General features: G+C 53.0%; 1 protein-coding gene across 4 annotated transcripts in view; it reads right to left on the reverse strand.

Annotated features, from left to right (window-relative positions):
• Positions 1-1,816: 1,816 nt before the first annotated feature.
• Positions 1,817-14,059, reverse strand: part of CHKA (choline kinase alpha) — a 57,016-nt gene continuing 44,773 nt past the window's right edge. For all 4 annotated transcript variants that reach the window (XM_065937916.1, XM_065937917.1, XM_065937918.1 and 1 more), the window contains 5 exons: positions 13,029-13,116; positions 12,512-12,620; positions 9,608-9,714; positions 8,265-8,346; positions 1,817-2,883 (listed from right to left, as the gene is read on the reverse strand). In XM_065937916.1, the coding sequence (XP_065793988.1) occupies positions 2,824-2,883; positions 8,265-8,346; positions 9,608-9,714; positions 12,512-12,620; positions 13,029-13,116 (446 nt within the window). In that variant the 3' untranslated portion in view covers positions 1,817-2,823. The remainder of the gene's footprint in view (positions 2,884-8,264; positions 8,347-9,607; positions 9,715-12,511; positions 12,621-13,028; positions 13,117-14,059) is intronic.

Here is a 14,059-nt window from a genome sequence, read left to right on the forward strand (position 1 = left end):
TCTCGCTGGGCTGGTCCTTCCTCGGGAGCCTCTTCTGGTTTGAGGGACACCGTCCCAGCCTATGTCTCTCTCAGGACTGTCTTTGCAGCTGAAGCTGGTATGGGGTGTGGAGAGGTGGGAAGCACTGTTCTAGGATCTGGGGCCTCAAGATGTCACCAGAGGCCCAGAAGCACATCTGCAGGACCCCCAGACTTGGGGAAGGGGGGAGAGGGCAGAACTAGGACAGATGACAGATGTGTCTAGCGCATTTTAGCTCAGGATGACTGTTGTCCCAGGCTGGACCAGGGGGAGTGAGTGAGCTCCCTGTCCTTGGAGGTATGCAAACTGTAGGATGATGTCTCGGATACTCAGGGTGTGGAGGGAGGTGCTTGGCATGAATTGGCCAGATTCTCATGCCCTTATGCTGGCGCTGGCCACTGGCACTCACGAAGCTCTGGAGCAGAGAGCAGCCTGGGGCACTGTGTGACCCGCATTGCACAGGGGACAGTGCATCAGTCCACGGGGGATGGGGGGTCACACCCAAGGCCACCTTCCTGCAGATGTGGGCAGAGGCTGTCCAGGGCACCCCGAGCATTGCCCAGGGCTCTGAGGGTCAAAAAAGGGCTGAACCAGACCCCACGCCCTGCCTCCCTTCCTGTCCCCAGAGGCCACCATCTTACCCACCCCCCCACCCTGGTGGGCAATCCTGCCCCCTGGTTGTCCAGCTGCTGGGGGGAAGGTGGCACCCTGTGGGCGTCTCTGACCTGGGACCCACCGCTGGCTGGAGGGCAGAGCCAGTGCTTCCCAGAGGCCTCACGCTCTCCTGCCGAGGAGCTGCCCAGTGGTTCTTCCGGCTGCAGGCCCCAGGAACAAAGGCTGCCTTGAAGGCAGAGACGCCCCGGGCACAGTGAGCAGGGAGGGGGCCCCACCACTGTGGCTCCATCTGGCCAGCTGCTGGGAGGAGCCTGTCCCTCTGGAGTCCAGGGCTGCCCCGGCTCAGGGCCCCAGGCCGCTGGGCTACAGCCCACACGCCTGGCAGAGACTCGGCTCCAAGAAAGAGCTGTGTCTGGTTAGGAACAGAGGGTGGCGTGTGTCTCAGGAACTGGACTGAGCCCAGGACTCCGAGCTTCACCTTCCTGGGGAGCAGAGCTGAGCACTCGCAGGTGGGGAAGATGCCCAGCGATGAGCCGGGCATGTTTGGGGGGAGGGAGGTGTGAGCCCGGAGAGAGGCTGGCCACACGGACAGCTGGCAGCCCTGGCTGAGAGCACTGGGCGCTGTGGGACCAGCACACCCAGGGCTTGGGGTGGGGCACCCCGGGGCTGGAGGTCACCCTCAGGAGACGCAGGGACAGGGTGGGTGGGGGGCCACCTGCGCTGGGGACAAGGCTGACCCCTGCTCCGGCGAGCGTGCGGTCTGACCCAGGACACTGAGGAGATGGGAAGCCCGGATGAAAGCAGTGAGGAGGGGGCAAGGGTGGGGCTGGAGGAGAGCTGCCACCCGAGTGGTGACTTCAAAGCTGGCCGTGACTTCAAAGCTGACTCGACCCTGCGGGGCGCCGCCTGGCAGAGTCCTGGGGTCTAAGGCAGACGGGGCTGGGGCGGAGGGCCTCGTGGGCACAGGCAGCAGCTGGGGGCTGTGTCCCGACACCTCGCACGGAGGGCACGGCTTCGAGGGCCCCTCCCGGCCATGCTCCAGACACCCGGAAGGACGGGCAGTGGTCTCCCTCCACCTGCCCGGCCACCCCACCGTCCCACTCATCCTGCCGCATCGGGAGCAGCTGCGTCCCCCCAACCCCGAGACTCAGGACACACCCCAGGGTGACGGCAGAGATAGGCTTTTATACTTTTTATTGTTTGTATAGTACAATCTTTGTGGTAGCAGGAATGTATGCACAAAAAAACAATTCAAATAAGAGTTCAGAGTAAAAAACAAAAGGATTTATCCCAAAAGACATTTAATATACATGGACTTCACAGCTATACCCTATCCAAGCCCCAGACTCCACCCACGGGCTGTGGTCTCCCACTGGGATGGCCGCGCGATGACCACACGAGCGGGCAGTGGGCGCGGGCACGCCAAGGCCCCAGCACCGTGGCAGGAGGCTTCCGAGGGCACGGGGCAGGACCAGGCCTGGGGGCAGGGGGGCCAGCCCTGCCGGAGCAGCCCCAGCTCCAGGCTGAGCAGGGGGGCGGGAGCCGGGGGCAGAGAGCAGGTGGGGGGACAGGTGTGTCCACGTGCCCTCGGTGGCCATGGCCTGCCACCCACCCCGAAGCCCGGGTTAATAAAGCACTTTGTTAGGAGGACACGGGGCGGGGCACATCCAGTAGGGTGAGATTCACCGGCGGAGGGAAGTTCGGACAACAGGAAGCAGGTAGCCACGTTCCTCCCGGCCCCCGCGCCCCCCGCGCCGTCGGGGGCGGTCAAGCCAAGGAGCATGGTCACAGTGTCACCGCCCCCTCGGGAGCGGGCAGTGTCTGCACGCCCATCACAGGGCCCACTCGGCGCTGTCCACCAGCACAGCCATTCACATCATGTAAAGATCAACATTAACCACAAAAGGCACCTGCGACAGAAACGTCTTCTCTAGATGAGAGGGGTCTGAGATATTGCACTAGTGTACTATAATTCTGCTTCCCAAACTCAGAGTCCTAGTGAGGTCGTAAACGAGATAAGAAATAAATGTTACTCAATTTTAATACAGTCTTTCGTATCATACACATCTGTGTTGGGCGGCGAGACGTCTGAGCCTTCCGGCTGCGGGTACAGTGGTCGGAGCACAGAGGTGCCGTGGGCTCGGCCACCCCCACACCATCCAGGGATGCAGGCAGGAAGGCCGCACATGGTCACACCCCGAGCCTCCTCTTCTGGTCAAAGTAGGCATCGAACCTGGCTTGGGCGTACTCCTAGGAGACACAAGCAAGAGTGGCCTCACCAAGGGCCCCACCTGTCCCCGGCACAGAGGGAGCTGCTGCGGGCCGTCCAGCAGCCGTGCTGCCCCCGGGCCGTCCTCTCCCGCGGGCAGCCCAGCTCCCCGCTGCGGCCTGCCACGCTGGCCCGGCCCTGCCGACCCAGACAGGAGACGGGACGTCCGTCTACGGACCTGGTGCTGCCACAGTGCACCAACCCATTCACTTCCGACGCTACAGACACAGGCTGACGGCCCCACAGGCTCCTCTTCCAAAGCCCAAGGCCCTCGGGCGTCAGCAAGTGTGGCACCAAGGTGGAAGACAGGATGCGTGTGTGCGCGTGTGCCACATATGTGCTGGGATCACTGCGGCACACTTACTAAAAGGAGGGAGTGAGCACACCTGGCCAGCCCGCGTGCCCCCGGTCTGTCCCCCGTCGGTCCATCAGTGTGGGGACAGTTTCTGAAGGATCACTCCAAGTTGAGAAGTCTGCCGTGCCAGCTGCCAAGATTATAGCGTCACCTTAAAAAACCTGAACACTGAGGGAGAATTTATAAACCAACACAAACTCACTCATTTAAAACGTGCGGCGTTGGCTAAAGCACACAGCCGGCCTACCACCAGCACTGCCGTCACCCTCCGAGTTCTCCGGGGCCTCCGCAGTCAGGCCCTCCAGGCTGCAACAGAATGCTTCCACGTGAACAGAATCATCAGACACGGCCCCTCTGGGGTCAGGGACACTTCTGCGCGGCCGGGGAGGGCCGTGTTCGTCCGTCTGGTGCGGAGCAGTTCTCTGTGACACGGCCCCGACACAGCGTGGTCACACAGTCGTCTGATGTTGGGCACGTAGGATGCTCCTGGTCTGGGGCTACCAGAGCATGTGAATTCGGGTCTTGGTGTGGCAACAGGCTTTCATTTCTCCTGGCTCAGTACCAAAGAGAGGGACTGCTAGGCTGTATGGTTACGTGTGTATTTGACTTTATATAAGAGGCAACTGTTTTCCACACTGGTCACCCCCTCTTGCAGTCCCACCTGCAGTGTATGTGACATCACCTTCTTACCAACACTCAGCATTGTCGGTTTAAGTTCTACCCACTGACACAGGTGTGCAGGGCATCTCTCTGGGCTTTAACTGGCATTTCTTTCATGACTATATCAGCAGAAGAACAGATGCTTCCTGGTCATTTATCTTCTGCATCGTGTTCAATTCTTGTCCTTTCATAAAGTAAGTTGTTTGCTTTCTTGCTGAGTTATGAGTTCTTTAGACATTCTAAACATAAGTCTTTGTCAGATGTAAATTTGCAATATTTTCTCCCAGTCTGTGGCTTGGCTTTTCATTTTAATGATGTCTTTCAAAAAACAAAAAGTTGTAAATTTTGAATCAGTCCAATCTATTGTATCTTTTTTCTTTGATGGTGAGAGCTGTATGTAACCTCCGAAAATCTTTGCCACAGTCATGAAGCTTTTCTCCCATTTCAGCTTTTCCATTTAGGTCTATTATCTGTTTCAAGTCAACTTTTGTGTACGGTACAAGTTCAAAGTTCATTATCTTTTTTCCGTACGGCTTATTCAGTTGTTCCCATGTCATATTTGGAAAATCTAACCCTTCCTGCAATGAACTTTCTTGGCCTTTCTGGGGAATACCAGTTGCCTATGTGTGTAGGAGTGGATTTCTGGGAACTTGATTCTATTCCATCTGATTTATGTATGTCTTTATACCAACACCACATGGTCTTAATTATTTTGCTTGGTAAACTGTGAAATCAGGTAGCATGTTTTCCAAACTGTTCTACAATTTTGGTGTTTTAGTTATTCCAGGGCCTTTGCACTTTCACGCAAGTTTTAGAACCAGCTTGTCAATGTCTATCAAAAACCTGTGGGGTTTCGATGGGGTCATGGAGATGCATAGATTGGTTTGGGGAGAATGAACATTTTAAGTCTTCTAAATCCATACATGTGGTATTTCTCTATTTATAATTGTCAGTGTACAGATCATGCACGTTATTTTAAGTATTTCACATTTTTTATGCCAAACTATTAAATTTTTTTTTTTTACAAATTGTTTCCAGCACATGGGAATGCAGCTGGCTTTGCATATTGACCTTGTGTCCTATGACCTTGATAAACTCAGTGATTTAAACAGCTTTTCTACTGACTCTTTTCTATTTTTCCATGTACACAATCATGTCACCAGTAAAACAAAGGCAGTTTTCTTTTTTCACCTTCCTGTACTGGCGAGAACTCAGCACACACACCCTGGCCGCGCTCTCCACTTGGGGCACATGTGGGAGGAACGTCTGGTCCTTTACTGTTCATTGTCACGGCCCGCTGTGGGCTCCCATAAAGGCCTTTACCTGGCTGAGGAAGTTCTCCGTTACTAGTTTGCTGAGACTTTCTGCCGTGAACAGGTGTTTTCAAATGACTGAATTCTGTCAAACACTTTTCCTGCGTTCACTGAGGTGACTGCATGATTCTTCTCCTTTCTTCTGTTAACATGGTGAATTACACTAATGGGTTTTTCAAATGTCAATGGCAGTCTTGCATTTCAAGGATAAATGCCACTTGGTCATACAATAATTATCCTTTTATATATATTGGATTTACTTTTGCCAGTACTTCGGTAACGGCTTTTGTGTGATGTCCATGAAGGGCACTGATGTGCAGTCTTCTAGAAATGTCTAGTTTTGGTGTCAGGGTCATGCTAGTCTCGTCAAATGAGCTGAGAAATGATCCCTCCCCCTTTATTTTCTAAAAGTTTCTGTTAGACTGTTATTTCTTCCTTAAATGTTTGATAATATTCACCAGGACCTGAAGTTTAGTCTACAGGTTTTTGATTATCAGTTCAATTTAATAAATACATGGCCATTTATGATGTCAGTTTTGGCCATTTTTATCTTCCAAGAAATTGGCACGTTTCAAGCAAGTCATCAGATCTGCAGACACAGTTGTTTCTCACTCCTGTACTTTAACATCTACCGACTTTATGAGGATGGCCTCTCTCTGTACCTGGTTTTGGTAATGTCTGCCTTCTCCTTTCTTGCTCAGGATAGGCAGATATTTTTAAATACTTTTGTGGTATCATGATTTTTTCTCTATTTTTGATATTTTATATTTCAGTGATTTCTGCTCTTACCTTTATCCTACTTCTATATACTCTGGGTTTAATTGGTTTTTCATTTTCTAGCTTCTCAAGGTAGAAGCTTATGTTACTAGTTTGAGAACTTTCTTCTTACCCAGAACAAATGTTTAAGCTACAAAACCAAAAGATTCCAAACACTGTTTTTAACTGCATCCCACAAATTCTAGGATGTTGTGTTTCCACTCTTGTTCAGTTGCTAAGCCATGTCCTTTAAAACCCCATGGACTGCAGCACTGCCAGGCTTCCCTGTCCTTCACCATCTCCCAGAGTTTGCTCAAATTCATGTCCATTGAGTTGGTGATGCTATCTAACCATCTCATCCTCTGCTGCCTCCTCCTTTTGTTTTCAATCTTTTCCTGAATCAGGGTCTTTCCCATGAGTTGGCTCTTCACATCAGATGGCCAAAGTATTGGAGCTTCACCTGCAACATCAGAACTTCCAATGAATATTCGGGACTGATTTCCTTTAGGATTGACTGGTTTGATCTCCTTCCTGTCCAAGGGACTCTCAACAGTCTTCTCCAACACCACAGTTCAAAAGAATCAATTCCTTTGTGCTCAGCTTTCTTTATGGTCCAACATGCACGTCTGTAATGACTACTGGAAAAACTATAGCTTTGACTATATGGACCTTTGTCAGCAATGTGATGTCTCTGCTTTTTAAGACACTGTCCAGGTTTGTCAAAGCTTTCCTTCCAAGGAGCAAGTGTCTTTTTTAATTTCATGGGTACAATCACCATCCACAGAGATTTTGGAGCCCAAGAAAACAAAATCTATCACTGCTTCCACTTTTTCCTCTTCTAAAAAAATGGTGTTTCCATTATAACTCAATTTTTAATTGTTCTTTCAATTTCTCCTTTGACCCAGGGTTTATTTAGAAGTATACAGTTAATTTCCAAAAAGAATTTTCCAGGTATTTTTGTGGTGGTTGGTGATTTCCAATTAAATTGCACTGTGGTCATATAACGTACTCTGCAGCAAATGTGAGGGCTCACAGCCCAGCCCGTGGCCTATCCCGATGAAGACTCCCCATTCTCTGAAAAGGAAGTGCGTCCCGCAGCAGCTGGGGCTCCACGCGTGTTCGTCAGGTCGGGCTGGCTGGGTGCCGTTCAGGTGTCAGACGTCCCTGCGGCAGGGCTCCTGGCTCCACCCGCTATCGCAGGGGGTGCAGCCTACCAGGTGAAGGCGCCCCTCTGTTCTTTCAGCTTTGTCAGTTTCTGCTCTATGACTTTCGTTCTGGCCATGCTGTGAAGCATGTGAGATCCCAGTTCCCTGACCAGGGACTGAACCCATGTCCCCTGTGGTGGATGCACGGAGTCCTAACCCACCGCACCACCAGGAAAGCTCCTGCCCTGTGTCTCCTGAAGAAGACAGGGGCACGCATACTCAGAACCTCTGTGTCCCGCGGGTGAACTGATGCCTGTTCTAGGATGCCACCCCTTTCTCTGTCTTCAGTGGTCCTGTTCTGAAGTCCACTAGGTCTTACAGTAACATCTGGTCACGACTCCAAATCCGCTTTAAAAAACCTGAATGTTCTCTTGTCTACGAGCGTCTGTGCGTTACCAAAGCTTCTGCCCATCAGCAGAAACCATCCTCACGGTGGACTGAGGACAAAAGGAACCAGCTGTTTCCCACCGCAAGTGCCAAAGCCAGGTGCCGCTGCTCTAGGGAGCACCCCTGCCCGGGACACCCCCACCACTCACTACGGAGCGGAGTTAAATGCAGGGTCTGTGCCAAGGACAGTTCTCAGGATAGAATAAAAAGACAGCCTAGTATGGTACAAAACTTGCTGCAAAAAGGGGTCTAATTCATTCAGCTTCCAGCTCTTAGGCCGGGCACTGCAGGCCGGAGGATGGGGTGGGAAGAGAGGAATAAACTAAGGCATGGGAGGCACAGGCCCCTCCCCGTCAGAGGGACTGAGGTCGGGATGGGTCTCGAGGGGCTGGATTTCTACATCCACCATCCGAATCACAGGACCACACGGCACTCCCCTGAAGCGGGCGGGCGGGGACTGCGGCCCGGGAAGGGAGGGCAGCTGCAGAGGCAGACTCCGCACCCGCGACAGGGGCTTCCACTATGCGGCTGGGGGAGCCCGCTGTCCCGGTGTTGGTCACCAGGCACAGGCAGGCGGAGGGGAACGGGTGACCCTCTGGAAGGAAGAGCCGTTTACCGCCAGGTGCTCGTGTACAAGGATGCATTTCTCCTGGGAGGAGAAGAGAGAAACCACCCGCAACACATACCATGTACCCAAATTCAATGGAGGAAATCTTGGCCTGAACGATGGACCAGAGTCCCCAGAAGAAATGGGACGCGAGGGCAAACCTGTAAGGACAGAAGCAGGACGTGCAGTGAGACGGGGCCCGGGACGCCACTCCCTGCCCGGCGGGCGCAGGGGACGACATGCCCCAGCAAGGGTGGCGGGAGCCCTTGGCCAGCCGTCCCCACCCCCGGCCAGCGGCCCTGAGGGGGTGAAGCCCCGACAGCCCGTCCCATGTTGGGCACATGGGCCAGCACTCACGGGACCCACGCGGGGGCCCTGGCGGCCGTGCTGGTGAAACAGGGCTCACATGAGGAATGAAACCCTCTTCACGTAGGTGGGTGCCGGTGGCCCCCAGCGCACGCCAGCGATAGGCAGACAGCCCGGGCCCGGGGGACCTGCTGCCGGTCCCGTCCCTCCTGCCCGGGAGGTGGACTGGGGGGAGGTGTGGCCAGGTCCCACCTCTAGGCTGCACCATGCCTCTCGCCACCGCGAACCCATACCCCCCTCCAACAATGAAGATGAGCTCTCACTCGGGAACGAGCGCTTCGGGGCTTCTGCTGCTCTTGCCCCTGACCCACTGGATCCCTGGCACCACCATTCTGTCTGGACCTCTCCTCCATGTCCCCTTCCTATTCCCATCTGTTCAGGAACAGAGAGGGAAGCTCTCTGCTGCAGGAGGAGCTGAGGTGCCATTGGGGTGGCCGCAGCTCGGAGAGGAGTGTGGACACTTCTGAGGCCTGCGAGGAGGGGGCTCTGTGCCAAGGGAGGGGGCTCACAGGGACTCCAGCCGTCCCTGGTACCACGGAATCCCACGGGAGAGCCCAGAGGCTAGGGGTAACTCGGGCCTCTCCACTAAAGAGATGAGAGAGGGTGAAAACACCGTGCACTGGACCTCTGTGGAATCTGGGGGTTTCTCAGCCTTGCTTCGAGAGCGGCCGAGGACACAGACGTTCGGTTATTTCCTCCTATTACCTGATGGAGCCCCCACTCCAGGAGCACGCGTGACGGGAGGGCACGGGCCCCGGGGGAAGGGGCTGGGCAGCGGGGTCTGTGGCGGGGACGCCGGTTCGGAACGCCACCCCATGCACTGACCCTGTGCACAGACCCCTCTCCTAACTTGCCGTGTGCTGAGAGCTGAAGGATCCTAACACACTCAGCCACAAGGGCCAGAGCCAAATGATCTGGTGGTTTTTTTTGACAAACTACAAGACCCATAGATGTAGGGTTATGAGGAAGCTCCTAAATACTCTTATTTGCAAGGAAGCATCCCAAATGCGGGCCTTGAAGGAAGCTATTGTGACAGATCAACACAGGAAAAGTTACCTATTGACTTCAAGCAGCATTTCTTCTTCTATAACAGACTTTTCTTCATTACTGAGGTTTTCAAATTCATTTTGGAATGCAGCCAAGTAATTGGAAATAAAATGGAGCTTTAAAAAAAAGCAATGACATTAGGATCAATGATGGTTAAAAATAGATGATGTCAAAGTTGTCACACCTCGCGTGACTCTTCCAGATGTCAGAGAAGCCTGCATGCTCCTCTGCCCGGGGGCAGGGATCCAGGGAGCTCACCCACCCCGCTGGGGTGCCGGGGTGACAGAGAACGAGAGGACTCTCCGGGCCGTGCTGTCGCCGAGACCACCACTACTTCAGCAGAGGGTTGTTTAGGCAGAGTCGCTCTTCTCCTCTCACCCACATCCTGTCACCCACTGTCTGCCCACAAAGCGAGGCCAGCAAACAGCACACCCCCCAGCCTGGACAGCACTCCACGTGGCATGGGCTTGAGGCGCCAGGGCACCCTGACCTTCACCAGTAAATACTTCCTCAGGGCAGGAGCTGGCCCGGGCGCTGCGAAGGGGCCTTCCTCCACCTCTCAGCTGCCTTGACTACCTACACACTCATGTCCGTGCACTAGCAGCGTCTGATTCCAGGCCAGAGGAGATGCGGTTCACTCTGATGTTCTACCAGGTGGCACCTGAGTCTGCGTGGGAAGCAGGATTTCTGAGTCCCTGTGCTTCACTATTTCACACTCTATCAAAAGGTGACAGAACATGGCCAACCACTGCATGTTTGCTTTTGAGAAGAAGAAAACAGCCACCAGTCTTTCTTCCAGGTAGGAACCCTTGCTAACTGGTTACCCGGCTGGCAGTAACCAGTACCTCTCCCTCCCCAGCCTGCCCTTCTTTCATCCTCCTGCTCTGAAATCAGCTTCCCACACTCTGCCCCTCCTCCACCGGAAAGCATCCTTCACGTTCTAGCACTGTTCCAGGCTGGGGGCTGTGGATTCTGCAGTAAACTTGGTACAAGACACCTATTAAACTCTGTGTGGCAGGCACCAAGCTGAGCATCGTTCCCGCACAGTGACTCACTCCCAAGACACAGTAAGTTCCACAAGATGAGGAAACTGAAGCGTGGAAACAGCAGGTTACAACCAGCAGTGGCAGACCTGGGATTCAAATCCAGGCCCATTAGTTTTTAAAACCCATGCTGGAACCACTACCCTAGATGGTTGATTTCTGGGAGACTCTAAATGCTGAAGGTAGCAAATGAAGATAGAAAATCTGAAGAGACGGAAACCCTAACAAAGTGGTAATTAGTGGCACCACCACCCTAGATGGTTGATTTCTGGGAGACTCTAAATGCTGAAGGTAGCAAATGAAGATAGAAAATCTGAAGAGACGGAAACCCTAACAAAGTGGTAATTAGTGGCTCTCCCTCCCAAAAAAGTTCTAGGCCCAGATGGTTTTATGGGCAAAGTCTACCAAACTTTCAAACAGCACCATCTTATAAAAATTTGCTCCAGAAAATAAAAAGGGACACTCATTTTGTAAACTAGCATAATTTTTTATTTGAAAAGCAGGTATGAATAATTTTTTAAATGAACATTAAAGTCCTGTTTCATATACATAAAACTGCGAAAATAAGAAACTGCCTAACTGGATCCAACCGAGCATCACAAAATAACGTAACTCACTCAAATAATTTATTTTAGGAATTCCAGTATCGTTTAACATTTTAAAACACCTCAATGCACTAAAGAGAGAAAAGCATGAGATGACCTCAGGAGATGGCGACAGGGCAAGACGGACACTGTATGTGATCGTTAAAACCTCTCAGAAAACAGAAATGGCACTTCCTTGCCTTTCCACCACTGTGCGGTGAGGATGGCCATGCAGCTCTGCCTCCACTAGAATGCAATCCTCCTTCTTACTGACCATCTCCCCTTACTGGTTTCAGAGCTCCCTCTCTGGAGACAGCTGCCCAGTGTCACAGCAGGAACCTGAAGCCTGCTCTGGGTTGTCCTCCACGGGCTCACCAGCCTTCCTGCCCACAGAGCATGACCCTGAGGTTCCAAACCATCCTGGTCACTCTGGACATAAGCAAGGTCATCGGGTCAGCCTGAAACGTGGCCAGAGGGAAGCGGCCCAGCTCTGGCTGCACAGCAGGTCTGAGTTTCAATGGCTGCCCCTGAGCATGGGCACCTGCTGGAGACGATGCCTGTGCCCAGCTCAGGCGGGCCCTCGAGAAACCTCTCCTGAGTGAGCTACTGCAGCAACTGACCATCTGTGTCCTCGCCCCCAGCCCCTGGGCAACGCTCTGCTCAGGCAGGGATCCTGGGAGAAGGCTGACCTAAAGCAGGGCTGCCCAGCATGGACAAAGCCGAGGCCCTGCAAGACTGGGAGAGTCGGGGGTGGTGTCCCCTCTGCCCAGCCTGCTTGCTTCCACATGGTAACCTACTCATCCTCAACCCAAGGCTTGGGCCATGGCTTATGAACAGAACAGAGAGCTTCCCGGGAGAAGTCCCACAGGACTGACTCCAGTCACTGGACTCCTCTCACCCAGGACAGGAAAGCGGGCTGTGGGTGCTGCAACAGCTGCTGAGCCAGTGCCCCCAAGACCACCTTTGTCTGCGCAGAGTGAAACACAGACGAAAGTCAGTGACCCCCAAAAGGCCAGAGGGCAGAGGGCAGGGCAGAAAAAACTGGAAGGAGTTATCAAGGAGACTGTGATCCTCTCTGACTAGCTACAGGCCACCTCTGGCAAAGGACATTAAAAGGCTGGACTCCAATACTGTTTGTATCTCAACACAACATTTTAAAGCAGAAGGACCTGCTTAACCAAAACAAGCATCTTGAGAAGTGGAGCTGCAGTCAACTCTAACTGGATAAACCGACATATGTATGAGTCACTCACTTCTCAGCAAGTGTGCATGCCTGAGGTGCCTACCTGTTGCTTCCTGGTAGGGTACTTCAGGATGTTTGCTCTGAAAAAAGGATACTTTTCATAATTATAATCATACATCCATTCACAGAAATGATTCCCAATGTCGAATCCCCTGAAAAAGAGTGAGAGGCAGAGAATGAGGCAGCAGGCCTGCCACCAGCCCTCCCCGGACCGCGGGGTCCCGAGAACACAACTGCGTCAGCGACAGGCCCGCCAACTGGGAGGCCCCAGCGACCACAGCGCCCCGGCCCACCGTCCAGAGCAACTGCTCGGGAGCCCCCTGCGGTCAGCGCTCTGAGGAGCCCGTGTCAGGCCAAGCTCTGGGCTCTGAGGAGCCCGGGGCTGCTCCTCACTAGCTCGACTGAGAACAGGCTAAGTGCCCATCTCACCCACTGGGACAGAAAGCGCCAGCCCCCAGCAGGGAAACTCGCACCTCAGGGTGGCGCCGTGACCAAGGTCTCCTTCAGCTGCTTCATACACGTATTAAAATGCTCACAGAAATAAAAACATTTGACATTACCTATAGTTGTAACTGCTGTATTCAAAATCGATGAGCATGAGTTTCTGTTTTTCGGAATTCTCCCTGCCATCCAGCAGTAAGATGTTACCTGCAGAAGGGTTTGGATGACATGACGTTTACTCTGGGCGTGTTCCGTCACCGAAGACGCAAGTCCTCCAAGAGCTGGGCCAAGAGTGGTTCTGATCCGCTCAAGGCATCCTACACACGAGGCTGCCTTCCCACACCCTGCCCAATCTGACTTGTCCAGGAAACATCAGCTAATTAGTAACAGGTATTCTGTCTCAAACTGACATCCTACTGATGACAGGTCTTCACCAGGGGATGTTCTCAAAATTAAAAACAACCTGAAGAGCCTGGAAAGGGCCCAAGGGTGGAACTCAGCCAGCTGTTCTGGGAAGATCGGGATTAGGACAGCACAGCAGAGCCAGGTGCCATGGCAGTGTCAGGGTGGGAAGCCCACCCTATGGGGCCTTGGTGGAAACTGTTTCGGTTTGAAATGACACTGAGTGAAGTTTGGTTACAGACAGCAGTACCTGGCACTGCAATTTTTAAAAAAATGTTAACAGTTTTAAAAAACAAATTTATTTCTTTGACTATATTGTGTCTTAGCTGCAGCATGCAGGATCTGGCTCTCTGACCAGGGACTGAGCCCGGGCCCCCTGCATCGGGAGTGTGGAGCCTTAGCCACTGGACCATCAAATAAGTCCCTGCAGTTTTTCAAAGAGGAGAAACCCAAGGTCATTAGAAGCACCCGAACCAGCGCTGAGAGAGCAGGGGCTCTGGCCAGTGCAGTACACGCATGGTGCAGAGGCCTGGGCCCCCGGGCTGGTTGAGGAGGCCACCTTGCTCTTTAACACTTCTTCACATCAACAAGGTCACACGTTGACCAAAAGGAGTTAAACACTGCACAAATATGTAGCTTTGTCGATCCCAGATCTCGGTTTAGTGGATCCTCTCAGAATTTTTTTTTATGGAAATGGGATGATCTTACATATTTTTCTAAAACTTGCTCTTTCTGCTAAATGTATCCC

The sequence above is a fragment of the Muntiacus reevesi genome, chromosome 5 (assembly GCF_963930625.1).
Source record: "Muntiacus reevesi chromosome 5, mMunRee1.1, whole genome shotgun sequence".
Taxonomy (NCBI): Eukaryota; Metazoa; Chordata; class Mammalia; order Artiodactyla; family Cervidae; genus Muntiacus; species Muntiacus reevesi.